At 35.6% G+C, this 24,494-nt stretch overlaps 1 protein-coding gene across 1 annotated transcript in view; it reads right to left on the bottom strand.

Moving 5' to 3' along the window:
* Positions 1-24,494, bottom strand: part of LOC150081979 (GTP-binding protein 8-like) — a 105,656-nt gene that overhangs the window by 29,193 nt on the left and 51,969 nt on the right. Inside the window, exons 4-5 of the mRNA XM_090379875.1 lie at positions 16,923-17,021; positions 585-715 (exon numbers count right to left, since the gene is read on the bottom strand). Coding sequence (XP_090236001.1) covers positions 585-715; positions 16,923-17,021 — 230 coding nt within the window. The remainder of the gene's footprint in view (positions 1-584; positions 716-16,922; positions 17,022-24,494) is intronic.

Raw genomic sequence — 24,494 nt, 5'->3', positions numbered from 1 at the left:
TCCACTCTGTTCTTTTTTAAGAAAATTGAAATGGAAGTTTACTGTGAGGAACAAGGACGATGAACAAAAGAACTTGAGCTATTCTGTCATTTCAAAATTCTATCTTCTCCACAAACACTGGGCTAGGTCAACCTAGCCCAGTGTTTGTGGAGAACACTAACTTCTAATATGGAAATGGTTAAAATATCATTCATCAAAAGAACTGTGAAATGCTTCTCAATTTCTCTATGTATGAAAGATGAGAATTACAATGCACATTATCTCCATGTATATAAAGGAACTATTGTATTTATTCATGGTACAGGAAAGTAAAGTAAACCAAACCCACATGAGCAGGCATTCTCGTATGCACCATGCAAGTGACTGCTGGTTTCAGTTCTGGCCTGCTTCAAGCAGAAGTTTGTGTCAACAAAGCAATGTTTTATTCAGTTTTTGTCCATATTCAATTTTGAAGATTTGTTCACCCTTAAAATATCTCTATGACCTAAAAGCTTACTTCAAAACTAAACAATATAATATATAAAGTCTAATATGTATATAATTTTCATTCATGAATTATCTGGAAACAAAAAATAATTGCTTACTTTTTTCTCTTCTTCAAATACTTTTCTATGCTGCTACTAAAATGTTCAGGCTGACGATGTCCATACCCAGGCATGTCAACAAGGCACAGAGACTGTCCAACTTGATAAAAGTTTAAAGTCTTGGTATGGCCCTGTACACACGATATGAGTAAGTCATTAAAAATTGTGGTATAACATATTTCAAAAAATGTCACTCAAAAACAGCTTTAACACAATTCATTCTACCAAAATCATTACTGTATTTCTGTATGTACTTGTACATGATGGATAAAAACATTTCATCAATAAATGAAACAGATTTTCAATCTTATGGTAGATCATCCATGATGCATTATCAATTATAACTGTTAAAAAGATCACTTACACGCTCTCTCTTCTTTTTATGAAAACCCAAAACATGAAAAGTATTAGAAACTATAGTACTTAGTGCTGTGCAGAGGATGAAGGTTGAAGACAGAAGAAGATACTGGTTGACATTAGACTTGAATTTCTGTAGATTGTAATTTTCAAGAAACACATATGACAGAACTTTGTTCAAAACAGAAGCTGAAGAGATAAATGAGGAAGAACAGTTGATTCTGTAAGTTTGAATGAAGAGTGACATGAAGATAAGCATGGGAGCAGCAGACTCCTTTTCACAAGATATAAGACAGGACTGAGTTTTAGAAGGACTGAAATTAAATAAGACACCTTTAACCCCATTGGAGAATTACCTGGAGATCAGCAGTTAAAGAACTGGTGGTGGATATTTGAGAAGTTGAAACTGTTTGTGCAGGGCAAGGTTTCTCAAAATTGAAGGAGGAATGCAATGTACTATCATCAGCAAAAGTATGGAGATGATTTCTCATCACTGGAATATCATTAATAAACACAAGAGGAAAAGAGTGGGAAAAAAACTGAAATACCAGAATTAGTGGAGAAGTTAGAGACAGATAGCCATCTGCCACACCTGAAAGCAACCAAGTCAGAGAAAAAAATGGATAATCAACTGCAAAAAAAGTCAACAATCCATAAGATGGAAGGTTGTTTAGAAGACCTTTATGCCAAATATGATCACAGGATTAAGAAATTTCAAGAGCTACTGCTTGTGTTTCACCAAACTTTTCCACTGAATTTGTCCAGAGATGGGTATCATAAGCCAGTATATCACCAGTGGATCCACACTGATGGAATCCATACTCGCAATCAAATAATAGATGAAAGGTTTTAAGACAGCTCAGAAGTTAGTAGTTAATAGATTTCTCCATTACTTGAAAATGAGTAGAAGTAAGTGCAATGGGACAATAATTGGATGGGAGAGGTTTGAAACCCTTTTTAGAAATTGGTGGATATAAGCAAATTTCCAAGCAGAAGGAAAAACACCAGTGGAATAAAAAAGTGCAAAAAGACAACACAGAACAGAAGTAAGCTTCCCAGTGTTTTGAGAAGAAGTGGAGGAATACCATCAGGACCTGGTGCTTTCTTGGTATCAAGACTGTTCAAAATTATTCTTCCATCCTTTTAATGGAAAACTATAGGAGGATTGAATAGAATATACTGGGAATGGTAGGGGTTGTTTACCAAGATTGTCAATAGAAGAGTTAGAAGTAAAGTAGGATGCTAGTAAGTTGGCTTTATCTTAAGCTGAAGAGCAACAGAACAATTAGGTTTTAAAATAAGTGGAACTACAGATGGGCAAAAAGTTGCGGCCAATAACTCTGGCAAGAGAGCAGAATTCTCAACTACTGTCTGGACAAGAAACAAGTTTTCTACTCTTAGCCTGTTCAAAATCTAGCTTGCACTGATTAATAACTACTTTACAGTGAATAATATTGGGTGCTTCAGTGTAAGCAGAAAATGAGCCTGAAGATTTGGATGCAGGCCAGATGTGATATACAACATTCTTCAGTAATCAAACTTAAGACAAGAACAAAAATCTTGCAGATCATCCCATTTCACATTCTTGTAATGCCAAACAATACATGGCTGAGAATGGCAATGACAGAGAGACTGCACTGGAGAAGAGACCATCAGCCAGTTGTGACTGAGGTGCTTAGAGAACCATGAAACACTCACCTCGACCATGGACTTTATAAAGGTTATTCATGAGAAAAAGATCAAGGGTGTTAGTTGTACAATCGTAAACAATTGTAAAAGTCTTACCCTCTCAACCAACTGGGTCCTTGTAACTAGTAAACTGAAGCCAGCTGGAGTTGTGAAAAATAAAATCACCAATAAAAACAATGTCACTGTTTAAAAAGTCGGACCAAAAGTAGTTTCAAGTGATTAGTGAAATTGGGAAATTGATAGAGGCAGCAGATGAATTTGACAGAATGGGATAGAAAGATTTTATTCTCAGGGAAGACTAAAAAGAGGAGATTCCAAATTACTAAGTCTCTGACAGGGAATAGCAGTGCAGAAATATGTGCATATGCCACCTTTGAAGCAAATGGAATTGTACAGTGAATAATATTAGTACAACTGAGATGAGCAGCAGTTAAATCAACCAATAATTAGGATTCTGTCAGAAAACATAAGCAGGGTTTGACAAATTGTAAGTGAAAATGGATATCATTGAGATTGGAACTGAGCCACATATATTTGTGAAATGAATGAGGAAGTGTTTGTAAGGTTTAGATATTTTCACAGATAAGTTTGTTCTATTAGTTTGACTCTCATGGTGTATTCAGTAGTAAAGTGGGGGCAATGATGGCCCCCACTTTACTACTGAATACACCATTGAGGCCTTGATATAACAAGGCCTCAATAATGCCTCCCCCCCACATCTAGATCCATCTGAAGAGTTAGCAACAGCTTTGGTTTGGTGGGCTATTAATGCTGTTTTAGAGCTGTACCCTCACAGAGTAAGAAAGATTTGATCTCGATGATGCCCACCATAATCTCATAAGACATCAATCATCATACTGCAAGATGGAAGACAAGGGAGTTCCCAGAGCTTTTCTATGGAGACTAAATATGGATTTCAACACTTCAAGCCTCCAGTAAGCAGAGTGGTGGTATTGCATTAGTTGATCATCCACTACCAAGGACTGTCTGGTAACACAGAGAGGCAGCATTCCTCTGTGTGATGTGGTATGTTGTTTACATCTAGTGGTCACCTCCAGTATACTAGATGCAGTATTTCAGGACTTGCACTCATAGATACAACAGGTTCACTAACAGTCCCACCATCAATCTAGTCAAACTATGTTTTATTAATACAGTGGATTCCGGTTATTTGGGCTACCGGTTAATTGGGGCAGCCGTTTATTTGGGTCAAATCTTAAAAAACAGACCCCAATCGAGAAAATAGCCAGGGTTCACTTTGCTTAATTGGGACAACATGCCGTTTAATTGGGGCAAGAGACCGCAGCACTGGAGATTACTCTACGATTATTTCTGACCATACCATGTGGTTCGGTCGGATTTCTGGAGGTTACAACCATAAAACAATAAAAACAATTAGCAGTTACCTGTTTATTGGGTTTTTCTGTTAGTGCATCTAACATAAACGGATAGTAAACTCGATCTTACTGAATTTGAAGTAATACCGACAGCTGGAATTCTGTGGGTTACTATGGTGAAATGTGTTTACACTTCCATGGAATCTTCAATCATATAAAAAAATTAATTTTCAGAATCTTCTCTTCATTTCTATTTTTAAAGCTTCATAACTTGTTACTCTGTTCTCACTTGTGCGTATCGTGTTACTTGCTATTTGTTGTTGTTGTTTGGTTTTTAGGAGCATTAGCAACTAAGGCCATATTGCTCCGGGGATATGCAGTGGTCATTCCCTGACCTTTTCGCATCCTCCATATTTGGTGGTCATGGGCTCGAACCCCAATCTTATCAAGAAGCGTGTGCTATGCACTGCTACTCCTGCCCACCTGGCTGCGGAGGCACCACTTGCCATTTGTGTACCATGTTCTTTTTTATTGATTGCTTATCTTTTTACTGTTTTAAATTTTAACCCCTACCCACAAATGCCAGTGAACAGAAATGTCAACTAGTTAGTACGTATCTATTACAGTACGTATTAATTATTCTGATTATCACATATATTCTTCCGATTTTCATGTATCATTTAATTTTTTAATTGGTAAGGTAATAAAGGATAAATTTGTGCTTAATATATCTTTACTTTTATAGCCTGTGGATAATATTCCTCCTATTTTCGCTAATTAGAAACGGTACTTTACTATGGTGACTCCATCGCAACGTGATTTGATTGTACAAACCAATTGTAAAGCGGGGGTCCATTGTATTTTTATTTATTTTTTATGCGAAACTTCGGATAATTGGGGCAGCCGCTAAATCAGGCCGAAATGCACTAGTCCCAATGTGTCCCAAATAACCAGAATCGACTGCATTTTATATCTACGATTTTCTCAGAAGCTCAGGATCACATTTTATGAGTAGTAGTATTTAAATTTTACTTTTCTCAATTAAGTTTAAGAAGCAGAAATAAAACAATGTTAATTTCCCTAGAATGAATATGTAGATTCATTGCCTAACAGTTCCACTTTCTATGACAAAGTCACTCAATAAGCATCATGACATCACCTTTCACCCACTAACTAGGAAAAAAAATAATAAAATAAAAGAGTAATACCTATTTGTGGCTACATCATAATCTTCTAAAGTTAAGAGTATAAAAATTATCCAGTGCAGCATGACTCACTTAGGTCACAAAACTTTCATTTTAACAAAATTAATAGCATTATGAATATATTTTATTTTAGCAATTGTTATAGCCTCATTAACTGGCCAAAAAAATAATTCTGAATATTCATAATTTCTCAATAATAAAGAATAAAAAAGTACTTTATCTGTCTATACCATAAATCTGTTGTTGTATTTAAGGAAAGGTACTAGAATTGCTACAAATAAAAAATGCAAAAACAGAGCCACCTTGGGAAGTGCCCATATTCGTTGTATGTACACACTACTAACTGGCCACCTAAGCATAAATCCAAAGTTCTTGTAAGAATCATTGTAATATTGTCATATTAGGACCACCTGAAAATTACTTCACCTACCTACATGTAATATGTCTATAAATCATGATGGTTCTCTAGTCATTTTGCTGGATGAATAACCAATTTCTGGAGGGGAGAATCTTGCTATCCTCACCTGAGACTGACTAACTCAGCTATAGAATAAAAGAAGCCCATAAAAGTTCCCTGTGTCATTGATGAGATTCAAACTCCAGGCCCGTTCCAGCTAGTGTGGGGAGGACAGTGCACAGTGGTTGTAATCACTTTCCTGATTACAACCACTGTGCTACCTGTGAAGACTGTCAGAAATAATGTAAAATTTTTTAAGATACTTTCAGAAATGTGATAAATGTTCTAGTGTCAGGAGGGCAATGGCTAACAGTGAATCAAAGGCAAATCCGTATGTTGGTTAAGATGTAAAGGTCCAGCTGAGTGTAATTTTGTAAATTAACAACAAGAAGAAAGTTATTACTAATCTTTTTTGTAGGACACAATGCAAATGGCAATTTAAATATATTTTCAATTAACAGGCATTTTTCAATTCTTTTTAGGCAAGGGGGAGGAAAGAGAAATAGGTCAAACAGGTCTGGTGCTTTGAGTACACCTTTATTTTGAGAAAAGGAATAACTCTGTAAGAGTGCCGGGACACTGGTATGTAATCAGCAGAGCAAGTATATTTTCATAACATTTATTCACATCTTGCATTTACATCCAGAAAAACATTCCAATTCTGTCAGGTAAAACAAAGAGCTGCAACTATTTACATGTGCCTCAATTAGGTTCTATAGTTAGATGTAAATTTATGCATTAATATTTAAAATTTCATATTTGAATCAATTTTATTAATATAAACAGATTCATATCATATTTGCTTGGATGAACAAACTAGGAACTGCTTTCTTCAATCTACAAAACAAGAAAACTGGCTACAGAACACAACAGATTGATGACTCATACTTTTAATTGTTTGGTATGCAAAAACATAACAACAAAAGAACAAGAAAAATTAGCATTCGCATTAGTAGAGGCATTTGATGCAAGAAAGCAAGCTTATGCAGCATCAGCCAAAAAAAAAATAAAATAAATAAAATAAAATAAAATAAATAAAAAATAACCACTTCCACTTCACCCCTCTGTTCGTTCGAAATACCTGTCCAGCTGAGCCTTAAACTTATTTAGGCTATCAACTTCCACGACAAGGGATGGAAGTCTATTCCACCAACCAACCACCCGCTGGCTAAAGGCAAATTTCCTCACGTCTATCCTACATCTGTCTTTTCTCAATTTGAATTTATGCCCTCTCAGGTGATTATTCTGAGCAAGAGGAAGAATCCCATCAGCATTGAGCATGCTCAAACCATTCAAGGCCTTATACACCTCTATCAGATCACCTCGCCGGTGCCTAGTCTCCATGCACTGTAATTTGCAAAACTTAAGCCTTTCTTCATAAGAGCACCCCTTTGTTCCATTCACTAATCTTGTTGCCCTTCTCTGTACTCATTCCAGCATCTCTACATCCTTCTTGAAATGAGGCCTCCAGACCTGTATACAGTACTCTAGGTGTGGTCTGACCATTGCCTTATACAATGGAATAATCACCTCCTTATCCCTGCTAGAAAAATTCCTATATATCATCGACAATACATCATGAGCTACTCTTGCGGCCTGTCTGCACTGCTCAGAAAACTTCATATCTGAATGCACAACCACCCCCAGGTCCCTTTCATTCTCTACCACTGTCAGTGTAGTACCACAGAGTTGATACGTTGCTCTGGAGTTGCTGTTTCCCGTGTGTAGTACTTTACATTTGACAATGTTAAACTTCATTTGCCACCTCTCAGCCCATCTGCTCAACCTTTCCAGATCCTGTTGCAGTAGCATAGCATCAGTAGTGTCCTTGACAACCCTGCCAACCTTCGTATCGTCTGCAAACTTGGACATTAAGCTTGATATACCATCATCGATATCATTTATAAATACAGAAAACAATAATGGACCCAATACTGAACCCTGAGGGACTCCACTAATAACATTAGTCCACGATGAGCAGTGTCCATTGATTACTACTCTCTGTCTTCTCCCCCTCAACCACCCCTTTATCCATAGCAGCAATTTGGATAATCACTTAAATAACAGACTGACAAAGCCAACAACAAAACCAAATCCATAATTACAAACTTCTCATTTTCAAAAATGGTTTGGTCAATACCTACTATAAATCTATAAGATTGTGAATTAATGGCATTAGTACTAAATGGCATTTGTCAACATTATACTAACCCTTTGGTTAGTATAATGTTGACAAAATATCTCAGTGGAAAGACTGTGTATAGTTAAATGTTGGATTTTGCAGATGATTCTAGTCTGTCACATGTCTCAATGTGTCAGTTAGCCCACTGGTTAATGTTTACCAAAGCATTTCTTGATTTTTCAAAGCATGCTTTTTTCATTTTGGCTCTAGTAGTAACAAATTTATTAAAATCAGTTTACTGCTGGGCTCTAAAAAAATTGTTTAAATGTACTCACATCAAGATTATGCAAGTTCAGTCGAGTTATTGGCTTATATTGAATAAGGTTTGCTTCAAGTCCAATGTCTGCTGAGATGTGGAGTATTTTAAGAAGACACACGGCTTCCACATCACATGCTGATGTGGAAGGCTTGTACCTTCAATTCGAAACCATCAGGTCAACTAGAACGCTGCATAAGTTTAGAACAGTAATAAGCAACCCACAGCTCTCTGAGATTATCCAGTACAGGTTATAATAAATTCTATATAAAAATTAAAAATATTTCCAAAAAACTCAACAAATTAACTCTTTAAAGAAGAAACTCCCTTTTTTTTATTGGAAAACAAAATGAAAAGAGAGCTTGAAGCAGTGTAAATAGTATGACTGTGGGCCCTGCATGACTCTCTGGCACCATGAAAGACAACCTCAGTTTTATTAGACACATTTTAAAAATAATGAAAAATGAAAAAATCAGGAGCCTATTAAAAGGAATAAATGTTAAAAATAAAATAGTCCATACAGTTAAAAGTACAGCAGACTCTCGATTTATCGGGATCGGATTAACTGGGAAGTGGATTAACCAGGACACTTCAAGACTCCAAATTAAAAAAATAAATAAATAAATAAATCAACCAGAAATCATAAAATTCAAGTAATAACTAGAATAGGTATAAACAGATATTTTGCAACTTGTAAATAAGTGACAAGAACTGACATTATAAGTCGTCATTGGAAGATTAGTGTACCTATTATCTTGTAACTCCTGCTGCCTTAACACCTACTGCTAAACAAAAAAAAAAAAAAAAAGCGACCAAATGTTTAGTTTGATTTAATGCGTCAAGTCAATCGTTGTGTTCCGTTGCACCACAAAAGGACAAATTTTGTTTGTTTATTTATGTCAGGAATGTCGGAATATTTTTTTTGTTTAGAAATTACGAAAATGATGGGCAAGCAAATGCAAGGGTTGTGCTTTCAAATTAAACAAAAACTTGAAATTATTCAAAAGTCTGAAAACGGTGCATCCGTTAAATCTTTAAAGAACCATTATAATGTTCGTAACTAAACCATACACAACATCATTAAAAATAAAAGGAAGCCATTAGGTTTAAAATTGACATCACAAAAACTAAAGGGAAGCATCGTATTGGAAACGTGAGTAGTACATGGTAAGTTTTTTTGTTTTTTTATCTAACGCCATGTTTTTTTAAGTAGGTTGCTGAACATTTTTCGATACAGTAAGTCCCCGACTTACGCAACTACAGATTTACATAAATTTTTTTTCACTCAATTTTTTTTTAGGATTGTAAAATTTAAAACAACAAAAAATAAATAAATAAAATAAGCAATCAATAACGATGATCGCGGCACGCACAAATTGCACAAGTGAGATATGGAGTAACAAGCAAAAAATAGGAAAGAAGAGAAGATTCTTACAATTTATTTATGTTTTTTTTTTTTTTTTTTTATATGACTGAAGATTCCAGTGAAGGGGACGCACATTTCACCACAATAACGTAAAAACACACAGAATTCCAGCTATCGGTATTTTCGCAAATGCAATACGATTGAGTTTACTACGCGTTTATAATTAGATACACTAACTGAAAAGTCCAATAAACCAGAAAGTTCAAATTGTTTTTGTTTTATGGTCGTGACCTCCAGAAATGTGCTTTAGCAAAATGTGAGCTCACGTGGGGTGATAATAGTGAGTTTTTGCCTTAACACTGTGAAGTTCTTTACAGAAAATTTCATTTTGACCGTTATCATGGTGCTGACTAAGAGAATAAGTGACAGCACTAAAGTAAATCTACCAACAAAAGGAAAGCGATCGATTTGGATCAGAAAATTAAAATAATAAAACAAGGATGTGTGAAAATGGTCAAACATTAACAAGTATCACGCTAAATTCAGATTTGTCAATAATAATATAGTTGCAACATGTTACTAGTCATTCCCGAGTTACGTCAATGAAGTAAGAAGTTCTGGAAAGTATCTCTTACGTATGTCAGGGACTTCTGTATTTTTGGATTAACTGGGAAATTGATTATCCGGGATTTGTTTTTTACCATCTATCCCAGAAAATCGAGAGTCTACTGTACAACAAAACATAAAGAAATTTGAAATAAACAAAGAGTTGGATCTTCTGAATATATAATGCTAAACTAGAGTACAACTTTTAAATTTACTCTTTTGTATTTCTAGTAGATAAATTTGCTTTTGTGTCAGGTCTAATAATTTGTTTAATCCTTCCTTAAATTCATTAATACCAGATGGAAGTTTGTTCCAACAGTCAATTACTTATTGCAAATTTTCTAAAGTAAATATTTGCACATCTATCTTGAAATTATCCTCTTTCAATTTAAGTTTGTGTGTGTTATCCAAGAAAGAGTAAGAATGCCATCAGCATTTAGATTACTCAATCCATTTAAAGCCTTGAACATTTAAATTCATTCAGGTGTATAGTTTCCAACTGCAATTTTCTAAACTGAAGTCTTTTGTGGCAAGAGTATCCATTTGTTTTCTTGACTAATCTGGTCACTCTTTTCTGCATCCATTCTAAGAAATCTACATCCTTCTTAAAATGAGGCTTACAGACCTATATGAAGTACTCAAGATGCAGCCTAACCATTGCTTATACAAGATAAGAATTTCCTTGCCCAGAATGGCAAAATTCCTGTACATTATTAAGAGAACCTCCATGAGATGTCCTAGCAGCCTGTGTGCAGTGCTCAGAGAACTTCATATCAGACTGCACAATTACTTCTAGGTCTTTTTTGTTCTCTATTACTATGGGTGTGTAGCACTCTCAACTGGTATATTATTCCGGAATAAGTGTTACCTATAACCAATACCTACGATTTATCAATAATAACCTTCAATTGCCACTTCTCAGCCCATCTGACTAATATTTTAGGTCAGGTTGCAGTAGCACCCTACCTGTCATTAGCAACCCTACCAGGTTTTATCATCTGAAAACAAACATTAAGCTTGAATGCCTTCATCAATATTGTTAATAAATACTGAAAACAATTTAAGAGTCCAGTACTGAAAACAGATGGATTCAACTAATAACATTAGCCCCAGAAGGGCAGTGCCCATTAATAACCACTGTCTTTTTCCATTCAGCCATCCTTTTATCCATAGTAGTAACTTACCATTAATGCCACACTCACAGCTCCAATTTGTATACTATCTTTCATGTAGAACAGTGTCAAAACCTTACTAAAACTGCTTGCAGTAAATATTGGAAGACAGCTTCACTGGTGAGGCTACCTTTTAGTGTCTCTGTGAATTATATGATGTCAAAATTAATTTTTTAAATCCAGTTCCTTTGTTACTGCACCATATTAGCTAATCAGATTGGTCTGAGAAGATTTACCATTAACAAATCTGTATTGCAATAGCTGCATAACCATATGGGGAAAGTGGCTATACAACAATTGATGGAAATACATTCTCGTCAAATGAGCATCTTGATGAGAATATATTACAATATATTCCCATCAACATGTTCCTACATTACTTTTTTAATCACTGACTCCATTATTTTCCCTGGAACATAAGTTAAGCTTACAGATCTGTAATTATTCGCTTCTCTCTTTGATTCCCCTTTGTGAATAGGGAAGATAATTGCACATCTGTGATCCATAGGGATACTCCTTGAATCCACAGATGCTTTCATATTTATGGCCAAAGGTTTGCTTATCTCCTTTGCTGTATGTGAATGACCTTCCATTGACTGGAAATCCATCAGCAAAACTACGGATAGGATTTCCAATCAATGGAAAATGGTCACTCACATAGATTTTTTATGCCAAACATGATCAAAAGCCTTTGAAATGTTAAGAGCTGCTTGAGTTTCACCAAACTTTTCCACTGAATTTGTCCATAGATGGGTAACATACGCCAGAATATCACCAGTGGCACTGACAGAATCCACACTGGCAATCATTGATCAGATGGAAGGTTTCTAGATAGTTTATGAGTTGGTAGTTAATTGATTTCTCCATTACTTTAGAAAGAGTAGAAGTAATTGCAATGGGACGATAATTGGGGGATTTGTCACTCTTTTTAGAAAACTTCGAAGCAGAAGGAAAAACACCATTGGAATAAGAAAGGGGGGAAAAAAAGGTGACACAGAATAGGAGCAAGTTCGGGAGCACAGGTTTTGAGAACAAGTGAAGAAATATCATTCAGACCTAGAACTTTCTTAGCATCAAGATTCATCAAAATCCTTCTGATATACTTTTGACGGAAGACCACAGGAGGCATTGAATAGAGTGTACTGGGAATGGTGGAAGTTGGTTACCAAGATCATTAATACGTGAATTGGAAGAAAAATAGAATTCTAGCAGGTTAACTTTATCCTTGGCTGAAATGGCAATAAAACCATCTGGTTTTGACAGAGGTTGGAAAAGAGATGAGCAAAAGTTGCGATCAATAGCTTTGGCAAGAGAACAGAATGCTCAGCTACTTGGACAATAAGCAAGTTTTCTACTCTTAGCCAATTCAAAATCTAGTTTGGACTGATTAATAACTGCTTTACAATTGTTGCAAGCTTTGGTGTATGCAGAAAATGAAATTGAAGATTTGGAAACAAGTCAATTAAGATATGCAACATTCTTCTGTTGAGCAGCCTTAGCACATTTATTGGAAAATCAAGGTTTAGATAAAGGATGAGATTTTAAGATTGGGTGTGGAATAAAGGATTCCATCCCTACAACAATAATTTCACTGACACAATCTGAGAAAACATTGACATCAGAAGTTTTGAAAAGATAATCTGACCAAGGGAAAGAAATCACACAGATCATCCCACATCAAACAACACAAGGTTGGGTAAGGCCATGAGAGAAAGGCTCCACTGGAGAAGAGACCATCACCGAATTGTGATCTGAGATGACCAGAAGGCCACTCACCTCGATCGTGTATTTTAGAAGAGTTATTTGTGAGAAAAAGATCAAACGTGCTGGCTGTGTGGTTAGAATTGCTTGGTATTCTGGTAGGTAAATGAACACTCTCTGCGAGGTCATTAGTAATTGCAAAAACCTCAGCATTTCAACCAGCTAGGTCCATGTGACTAAAAAATGGAAGACAGCTGGAATTGTGAACATTAAAACCACCAAGGAAAATTACCTCACTGTTGGGAAAGTTGGGCTGAAAAGAGTGAAATTTCAATGAGTTCCAGGTGATTAGTGGAGTTGGGAGAATGATAAAAGCAACAGATGAATTTGACATAATGTGGTAGAGAGATTTTAAGCCACAAAAGATCATAAAGAGGAGATTCCAATGTAGGGAACTGGGAATGGTAGGTTTTAACAGAAGTGGGAGTAATGATGGACAAAAGTTTGAGTGGCCAGTAGCTTTGACAAGAGATCAGAGTGCTCAACAAAATGCCAATACATCACCACTGGATTGAAACCATATCGAGAATCAGTGATCAGATGGATGGTTACACAATAGTTTAGGAGTTCGTGGTTAATGGATTTGTCCATTACTTTAGAAAGAATATAGGTAAGTGCATTGGGACAATATCTAGATGGGAATGATTTGTCATCCTTTTCATGAACTGGCTGAATATGAAGAAACTTCCATGCAGAAGCAAAAACACCAATGGAATAAGAAAGTGTAAAAAAGTCGGCACAGAACAGGAGTAAATTCAGGAGCGCAGGTTTTGAGAACAAATGTAGAAATACCATCTGGTCCCTGAGCTTCCCTGGTATCAAGATCATTCAATTCTTCTGACATCCTTTTTACAGAAGACCGCAGGAGGCATCAAGTGAAATGTACTGGAGGTGGCAGGTTTTAACAAAGGTGGGAGTCGATGGACAAACATTTGAGTGGCCAGTAGTTTTGGCAAGAGACCACAATGCTCGACTACCATTTGGACAAGATGCAAGTTTTCTACTAGTATCCTGTTCAAAATCAAGTCTGGACTGATTAATAACTGTTTTACAATTGTTGCAAGCTTTGGTTTAGGCAGTAAATGAACCTGGAGATACGGATGCAAGCCAATTATGATGCACAACATTCTTATCTTGAACAGCTGTAGCACATTTATTAGAAAACCAAAATTTAGATAGAGGATAAGATTTTAAGGTGGAGGGCAGAAAAGGATTTCAATTCCACAAGAATAATTTCGCTGATACAACTGAGCAAATATTGGCATCAGATTTAAATCATTAATCCAACGAAGGAAAAGAAGAATCTTCCCATTTTGCATTCTTGTAATGCTAAACAACAGATTGTTGTTGTTATTTGGTTTTTAGGAGCATTAGCAACTAAGGCCATATTGCTCCAGGGATATGCGGTGGTCATTCCCTGACCTTCCGACATCCTCCGTATTTGGTGGTCATGGGCTCGAACCCCAGCCTAATCAAGAAGTGTGTGCTATGCACTGCTGCTCCTGCCCACCTGGCTACGGAGGCACCACTAAACAACAGAAGGCTGAGAATGGCCAAAAGAGAAGAAAAGCTTCACTGGAGAAGAGACCACCACCAAATTGTTATCTAAGGTGCCTAGAGAGCTCACCTGAAACGTGTACTTCAAAAGGGTTGTTTATGAGAAAAAAAATCATGACTGTTGGCTGTGTGGTTAGGATTGTCTGGTATTCCGGTAGGTAAATGAACAATTGTGTGAGCTCATTAGTAATTGCAAAAGCCTCAGCATAACAACCAGCTGGGTCTGTGTGAGTATAAAACTGAAGCAAGAAGGTGTTTTAAACATTAAAACACCAAAAAAATTACCTCACTGTTAGGAAAAGTGAACTGGAGAAAGTCGAGTTTCAGAGAAAGGAAGTCAAAGAGTTCCAAATGATTGATGGAATTGGGAAATCGATAGAGGCAACAGATGAATTTGAGAGAATATGATAAAGAGATTTTAAGCCAGAGAAGATTGAAAAGAGGAAGTTCCAAATTACTAAATCTCTTACACAGAATATCAGAGAAGACATATTCAGAAATACCGGCTTTGAAATAAAAGGAATTGTACAGCAAATAATTAGGACAACTGAGATGAGCAGCGATTAAAAAAAGGCTGATAGTTGAGATTCTGTCAGAAAAGATAAGTGAAGCCTGGAAGACTAAGTCGATACAGATATTATTGAAATTAGAACTGAGCCCACATATACTTTAGAAATGAATGAGGAAGTGTTTGGAAAGTTTAGATCTTTTCACAGATAAGTTTTTCCTTTTCATGTTTGATTCATTCTATAACTTTACTTACAGAATGAATTTAAAGTTAACTTTAGGAGAAGAGTTTAGTTGTTATCTGAAGACTTTCCATTGGTTTACATGTTTAGAGAGGGCTGCTTGCCCATCAAAGATTATACTCACTCTAAAAACCCTTAAACCTCAAAAACCAATGAGTCAATCACTCATGTTCATCATCTGATAAACATGAGCAAGCTTGCACAATACAACAATATATCACTATCTTCTACTCATTTGGAGGTCTAAGTTCACTTCCCATCAGTGACAGGAGGAATTTCTAAAGTACTTTTCAATCAAGGCTGTAGTTAGCTAATCTCAGACAGATGGAACTGAGATTCCTCTGAGTTATTACAGATTGTTCAGCCCACACAAAGTCGATCACCTCAGAAACCCACACAAAAACTACTTCCACAGACAAATACATGATCTGGATATGAACAGCTCCACTTATGTAAAAATAATAATCTGAATTTGTCTCTAGACCTCTCATTCAATTGACAATATATCAGCCATAGTCTCAGCTGTATTCACTTATAAAATCAACTTATCATTCATTTTAATAGTTACCTTTTCATCTCTTCTCAACATTGTAACTTCTGTGTCATCAAAATTTAATCTCGTCATGTATTCTTCACAACTTTCTTTTAAATCTTCCCAACAAAATCTGTAACTCTTCCTCTGTATCAGATATCAGCACCACACCATCCAAATATCACTACTGTACAATTTTACCTCCTATCTTTATGCTCTCTTTCCACTCCATCACCCTTCTCCTAATTACCTCTACATACACGTACTGAAAAACAACAATGAGGTGAGACAACGCCCATCTCACCCCTCTACCTATTTCTTTTTTCCTTACTCATCAACATACCTGTTTCACCCAAATATGTTAATCAATCTTTTATTTCTCCAATTATTTCCTATATCACTTCAGTATCTCCATCAACTTTTTCTAATTTACCTAATAGGACAAGATTGTTTGGAAGAAATGGCTCATCTTGTGGTAGAAGGGGCATGCATTAGAGAGTGGCTGTCATTTTGCCCTCCCTTGTTGATAAATGGCCAGTAGTCATAAAAATAACCACTTCAGATCTACCCAAATGCCATACACAAGCGATTGACTTAGCAGTGCTCTGCTTCACCACAGTGCAAAACAGTGGACATGAAAGAAACCCTGGGTGTGGTCAATGATGTAACTTCACCTGCCCAATCTTTACATCAGATGAAACTAACAATGTACAACTTAATTATATATTATTAACTTATAATTTAATTTGTGAAATGTATATGAATAAAATATGTTTTTGTATACATCAATTAACTTGTATTGTATAGGATCTCTTGTATAAGTTTCAGTTACCAGTTGCTACATGATGTCATTAAGAACTCAAAATCAGTAACTTTACAATAGAAACCAACAATTTTTTTTTTCAAGTGTTAATTTATTTTTTTTAAAAATATTGGTTTCTATTGTAGTTACTATACATTTAGTAAGTCATGTGCACAGAGAGAGAGAGAGAGAGAGAGAGAGAGAGAGAGAGAGATTTCATTAAGAATTATCTTTAGAATAAACTAACTTTAAAATAATGTAAAATTAAATTTAAAACAGAATATGCATAACAGACTAATAAACAACGTACTGGTGTTTTTGATGTTTTAACTCGAAGTTCGGGTACTTTGGCAAATATGGCTCTAAGAAGAGAAGACTTCCCAACATTACTTCGTCCTATAAATGTTACCTAAGGTGACATTTATTAAATATTAAATTTAATAATAATTTAATAATTTAATATTATAAGAATATTTGTTGAAAACTATAATCCTACTTATAACAAAAATAGTAACAAACAATCCTTTAAAAGGCTAACAGTTGAAAGTCACAAAATTGTTCTAGGAAACAGTTAACCATGCTTTGTTTTGATGGTTATCTTCCTTAAACTTGCTTTAAACACACATTCTTTAAAAACATTAAGTTTATTTGTTTCAGCTGGCTAGCTTCATCTTTATTATTACCAAAATTTTTGTAATCTATATGTTTCCATTAATCAGATAAGTATAATGGGAACTCTATATTGTTGTCATTATATGCTGTTGGTCTAAATGGAGATGTAGCATAAAGGCTTATTTGTCAGTACACACCTCAATTGATCTGCTCTGTTACATGATGTTAAGGTGGAATAGGATTAAAACTAATTTAGAACATAGATTAAAAATTAATTAATCTATATTTTTAATTTTTAATCTATATCCTAAATTAGTTTTAATCCTATTCCACCTTAACCTCATGTAACAGAGCAGATCAATTCGGGTGAGTACCGACAATTAAGCCTTTATGCTATCATCCCCATTTAACTCATATACAGTACTTTGAGATGTTCTATTAATCACCTATGCTGTTGGTCATTATATGCAATAGACTGACAAAAACACTGCTCATCAAAATTAACAGAACACAGAAAACATGATGTAACTTGTGAAGCCTGTAATGAAGTGGGTCAAAATTTGGTATGGTGATGTACCATAGAACAATGATGAAATGAGGAGAAGCAAGAAATTCCAGACAGATGTAAGGGATATTTATAGGGGTTGTATAAAAATTACCAAAAAAGGTCACATTACAGAAGTCAATACAAGATGCTCCAAAATATGTTCACGATATCAGTATGGCTTATGATCAAACTCCAACAGATAAACAGGCCTGACAGGGACGAGCCATACTCAATATATAAGAGTGTCTATATGGTTCTGTGGCAACAAATCCCATTCTTCCACCATCGCAGACCTTAGCTCACCAAGTGATCAAAGAATTGGCTGTTGGGTGCAATGTAACATCCCTCACACATGTTCAATCAGATTTACATCTGATGATAGTGCTGACCATGGAAGTCGTTGGATATTTTCAGTTTCAAGATATTCCTCCACCACTTGAGTTCTATGTGCAGTGCCGTTGTCATGCATGAAAAGAAAATCTGGATCAACCGCACCCCTAAAAAAAAGTCACATATAGGGTTCGAAGATCTATTCTCGATACCTCTGCACAATTACAGTACCCTATCAAAACCATTAAGAGGAGTGCAGGCATTGATCATTATTCTATCTCACACGAGAACACTGCCTCCACCACAAGTGTTCCTTTCTCTGATGTTGGAGGGTTGATACTGCATTCCTCATTGTCTGCAGATGAAATAACGTCTAGAATCTGTTTGTAGGCTAAAACGGGACTCATCAGAAAATAGACCTGTACCCCATTTGTCAGGGCTCCAAGCCACATGTTCATGGCACCAGTTTTGATGAGCTCTGCAGTGGTTTGGGTTTAATGGGATTTAAGGTATTCTTGTTTTTTGAAAACAAGTCTCCAGGGTTTCCCCTATGTACCGCAGTAGCGTCTGAAAAGCAAATTTGCCAAAGCCAGCAAGTGTGAATAAGCGTTGGTGTGTAAAGTTTATGTGTGTGTTATGCTGAATGTTGAGTGCCGGTGGCTGGCAACTTCGCGGCCAGAGGGCAGTGAACACCTGGTCTGCTGCCCCCTGACTCCCATCTCACGCCATGTGGAGGTGTGCCAGGGACCACAAACAGGTAAAGACTCTTAGTGGGATAACAAGAAAACTTGTTATCCCAATAAATAATGAAAAGGAAGGAACATAGTGTGAGAAGTAGGGGTAATGGTATGGATCGGAAAGAAAAGGAAAGCAAGGGGACAAAAGAAATAGGCATCCCCAGAAGAGGAAGTCAGCAAGAGATTAAAGGGTTTAATGGGATACAAAACACTTGCTTTCTTGTGTGGAGTTGAATTGAGTCCTCTTAACACAGTCTGGTTGGAAATGTTTTCACCTGTGACTGCAGCAAACCTCAAAAGACAGTGACAGGACATCTTAGGGTTCCATCTTGCTGTTAGAGCCAGATAGCGGTCTGTTCTGGGTGACATAGCCCTCTTATAATGATTCCTGTCTTCTGAAACTGTTTCCACAGCGCCAAAATAATACTGTGTGACACATTAAGCCAACATGCCACATCCATCTGTAACTACCTGGCTTCAAATCATCCATCGGCCCGCCATTTCAAAGAATCACCTGAATGATGATGACTTGCCATCCTGAGTACTGGAGATGTGACTATCCCACTGAGCAACAAAAAAATGGGAATGAAGTGATATGGTCACAACCCATGTTTCTATAGGAATGAATAATTTGCATAACGTGCGACTCTGTAAGGCAGTAGATCAATTTCTATTTGACACTCGGAATTTGTATGCCAGAATGCCTATTATATTAAACTTTTTTATCTGTTTTGATGAATTTTGTCGAACAGTGTATAATGAGAATATAATGACAAATGTTACTATAGCCTATTTCCACTGTATGTATCTTTTCAGATAAGCTTTAATGTGTTTTGCAATTTCAAAAGAAAAATTTCTAATTGAAGATCAAAGATACTGCCACTACACTGTTCATATTCACAAACTGTAACATGAGTTTATTTATATAGACTATTTCGTAATTTCAGAGATGGTTACTCTGAGTTTTAGTGAGAGCAATATATACACAAGCAATGAGTGACAGCAACACATGATGAACTAATAACTGGTAAACTATATTTTATACGGAGTGTAACCCCTGCATCTTACTATGACACAAATGCTTATAACCTGGCAGTCGTGCCCCTAAGTGTAGCAAACAGTCGGGCACGTGACAGGTTCAAATTTTTTTAAATTGTGAAAAAAAGTTTCAATTTTTTGAATTCTACTTGGAGAATACCAATATTTCATCTTTTCTGAATGGACTGCAATACTTATTTTTATGAAACTATATTTTTGTTAAAAAAAAAAAAATGATGCGATTTATGTGCCTTTTATATTTATATTTATGTCAAAAAAACATTTTTGACATAAATATAAACATCTACTAATCTTGTTCCTTTTCCAGCTAAACAGACTTGCTTATTAAGCACAAAAATTTCAAACATGCACATATGCATATAATTCTGCTTATTATACATACACATGGAATACTTAAAAAAAAAAAAAAAAAAAAAATACACACTGTTTTCAATTAAACGGCACACAGGAGTCTATTTTGCTATTTTTTTTTTTTTTTGCTTTAGGCTATTTACTGTGTTGACCTATTTTGTCACATCTGGGCTCAAATTTTTCAATTTAAAAAAATTAAAAATTTCCTCATTTAGTTTTTATTATTTCTAAATTAAAATCTTGCCTAATTAACTGCTTTTTTCAATGGAAAAGCTGTTTGCCATCTTCAGTTTAGTCTAAAAGTCTAAAAGTCTTCAGTTTAGTCTAAAAATGTCATCTTTCTACTTCAGAAACAAAAATTAGTTTATATTTTGTTTCAGAAGTACAGAGATGGTGCTTTTTAGACTAAACTGAAGATCAGGAACAACTTTCCCAATATTCAGTTTAGTTAGTGAGTAAAAAGTAGCAAATTTTAACATCAAATTCAAAAATTTCAGCCCAAATATGACAAAATAAAAAAAAAAAAAAGAGACCAGATGACAAACAGCCTAAACCTAATAGCACGATAGATCCTCTTGCATTTTAAATGAAACAATCGTGTGTGTATGTATGTGTGCACGTGCGTGCATGTCAGATACTTTAATCACTTCCATTTTCAAATGTGGCGTGCTGTGAAAAACGCAACACAGATAGAGAGAGAGAGAGAGAGAGAGAGAGAGAGAGAGAGAGAGAGAGAGAGAGAGAGAGAGAGAGAGAGAGAGAGAGAGAGAGAGAGAGAGAGAGAGAACAGAAACAGCAAGATCGATTTCATGGTCTCTACAGCCAGTCTTTTCAGTGGATTTTAAATTTATTTCTTCATGTCTTATTTAGTCTTTTCAGTTTTGCCTTATGTCCAAGTGTATTTAAATTTTATGGTTTCACAGCCACTAACACCACTGTTCATATGCTTCCCAAATTGCAGTTATCGGACCCATTTTTCTCTTCTAATATTTTATATTATGGCTATATTAGTTCGGTGCTGCTGCATCTCTAATTTTATTTCCTTTTTATTCTAAAGTAATATTTAAGGGCATAATTTCCAAGGCATTTCCAAGACAGTGATTAAGCTGTTTGTGCTTTCTTTACTAACACAATAATCTGCTTGATAGCATTATTTTTCAGGTCCCAGTTCATACCATTTTAATTTGCTAATTTTTGAGTGTAGTAATCTGCCATTTACCTGTTTTTGCCCTTTACACATTGATTTTGCAGCAAATTCATGGTTTTGGTACTGATACTGGTGTCCATTCCATCTCTGGTGTTTTGCAGTCTAACAGCTGCTGCTATTCAAACCAGACACTGTTGCTCTAGCTTGTATAGTATACAAGGTAGAAAACAAAATACTGGTTGACAGTCATGGATTTGGTAGCTTTCAGAAGACTACATATCCATAGCTGACATCCTTCCCTTTTTATTTTTCTGTTGGATATTATTGTGATATTTTGACATTTAAACCTCAGCACACTTCATGGTTTCTGTCGCGGCATCATTGTAGACTAAACTATAATGATGGTTAAAATTATATTTATTTTTATTTTCTGCAGTTAAGGATCCCAGCACATTTCCTAGTATAGTTTTTACTGATGAGCCTCATGATATTTCATAGTGTTGGATCTACAGCCAGTCTCTTCAGTGGTTTTTAAATTCATCACTTTAGGTCTTATTTGGTCTTTTGGCTTTAGAATTTGTTTTTAAATTTTATGGTTTCATAGTCACTACACTACTGTTTGTATGCTTCTTATTGTTGCAATTATCAGACCTATTTTTGTGCTAGTGTTTTATATATATATATAGAGAGAGAGAGAGAGAAGAGAAAATGGAGTATGCAAACCTAACAGTCTGAACGTATAGTTAGGGAAGAACACTATGTGGTTGTTTTCCATTAAGGTTATTATTAAATTAAAACCGCTCTTATACCACGTGAAAATTACTACTGTAGTTTTAGTTTATTAGGATGTTCGCCTAAAATCTAAACTTTAATATGACGTTTTGGATATCTTACCGATACCCATCATCAGACAAAGTTGTTAGGGGAACAGAATAATAGAAAGAATTACAAATCTGAACATTTTAAAACATTACAATTATAGTTACCAATTTACAATTACAACATTGCTATTACAATTACCAATATTATAATTACAATTTAAAAATTACAGTTGTAAAGTATTAAATTTTAAGTTACCTTTATACAATAGAAAACAGGAAATCTAAGATGATTACAAAAAGATTAAATTCTTACCTGCTGACAGACTCCTCTTGCTGATGCTCCCAGAAACCAGGTGTGCATGCCAAGAGTATGGGAGCAAAGGTCACCCCAGGCTTCTAAGAAGGCCGGATCCAGGATAAAAACTTGGCACTATCCTATTGGTTAAGGGAGTTAATCCCTCTCCTATAAATTAACTGCTGGCAGGCCTCCTCTTGCCTGTATGCACACACCTATTTGCTATTGTAATGGCAACTCAAAATTTAATACTTTATAACCATAATTTGTAAATTGTAATTGTAAATTGGTAACCATAATTGTATTACTGGCAACTGTAATATTCTAAAATATTCAAATTTTAAATTCATTCTATTATTCTGTTCCCCCAATAGCTTTGTCTGATGATGGGTATCTTAGAGTATCGTAGAGTAATGTAGGCGAATAGCCTAATAAACTATAGTATTAATTTTCACGTGGTACAAGAGTGGTTTTAATTTAATAATAACTAGTCAACGTACTGGAGAAAATATAAGTCAAAAACATAGTGGGAAAGTTTTGGATTAAGGGCATCATTTCCAAGATATAAGGTATGAAAAGTTGTATGACATCTTTCTATATGTTGTTGGGAAAAGGTGTATATAATTTATATATTTGAGTACTGTCATTTCAAGCTCTCGGCATTCACTGGTAGAGGAGTATTTAAGGAGTCCAGAGATTCTGAGGTGTCATTAATTAGTTCAAGACCCTTAAGAGCAGATGTATGAGAACAATAGTCAACGTGGAGGAACACTGCAACATGTACTGTTAGGTACTGGTGTTGGTATGTAGGGCTCTTAAGTGTTAAGGCAACTAAAGCTATGCTGTGTCAATGTAGTCTTTGATCAGTTTGCTTGTTTTCCAAACAAAAAGCCAGAATTTCTAGGAGATAAAATCATGCAACTTTCATACAGTTTTATGAAAAAAAAAGTCAGAGGATGACATGTGAAGGCAATGTCATCATAGCCACTTGAGTTATTTTCCCAGCTGCTATCTGGCTGGTCCTCACCCAGATGCAAATGTCACCAGGCAATTTTACTGCATATTGAAGATAGGGAGGGATCAGGTGGAATCAAATGCACACACACAAAAGACAGCTGAGTGATGCTGCGGTCGTGGACGCATCTGCACGAAGCTTCACTTGATGTAAATGGCGGACAGCGATTGACGGCGACTTTGCACAATCTTCGATTTATTCAAGTATTACAACATGGATTTTTCAGGTTTGAAGAGTATCAGAGATGAAGGTAAGTAAATTAAATCAGGTAAGAATAGTTTGTGACTGTATTTGCCTATTTTTGCTCTTTAGAGTGTTTTTGCTCAGCGCGATTGCCAGCGGTAGCGAACCCACTGGCATAGCCATTGATTTTGAGTACATCTCAAAAGCCCAGAAATTTTGAATATATTATACTTCAAACTGCTTGTGATAGGGTAATTTTGTTTAGGAAACAATGCTGATGACAGAATTAACTTATACTTAGTTTATAAGAGTTTTCTTTGTCTACTGGCGTTTGTCTGCCAAAATTGGAAAATTGTGATTTTTGACTTAATGAACTAGATAGCTGACCTCCCGGCCTCCTCAGAAGGGCAGGAAAGGGAAAAAGCAAGAAACAATAGAAATTCCAGAGTTGGAACAAAAGACAGAAGAACTAAAACTAGACTACTTAACAAATTTGACTGATCCTATGAAACAGGCAAAGAAAACCAGAGTGTATCTAGAAGAATATATGCACAAGCAAACCAACAGGATTACTTCTGTAATTAAGCTGCAGATAGTGAACTGCTGGTCACTGCTTGAATTAAACACAGAGAACCAAGTGTTAAAATCAAAATTAGAGATTAAAACTGAGGAGATTAAAACAAAACAGGGGATCGCAGAACAGTGCAGATGGTGGATTTTTGGCTGCTGTAAAGGGATAAGTATATTTTAATTTTTAACGTATTCTTCGTTATTTGACATAGTGC

The sequence above is a fragment of the Mastigoproctus giganteus genome, chromosome 8 (genome assembly GCF_048544385.1).
Source record: "Mastigoproctus giganteus isolate SK-2022 chromosome 8, ASM4854438v1, whole genome shotgun sequence".
Classification (NCBI taxonomy): Eukaryota; Metazoa; Arthropoda; class Arachnida; order Uropygi; family Thelyphonidae; genus Mastigoproctus; species Mastigoproctus giganteus.
Note: the sequence above shows the minus strand (reverse complement) of the source record. Positions and strands in the feature narration are given on the sequence as shown.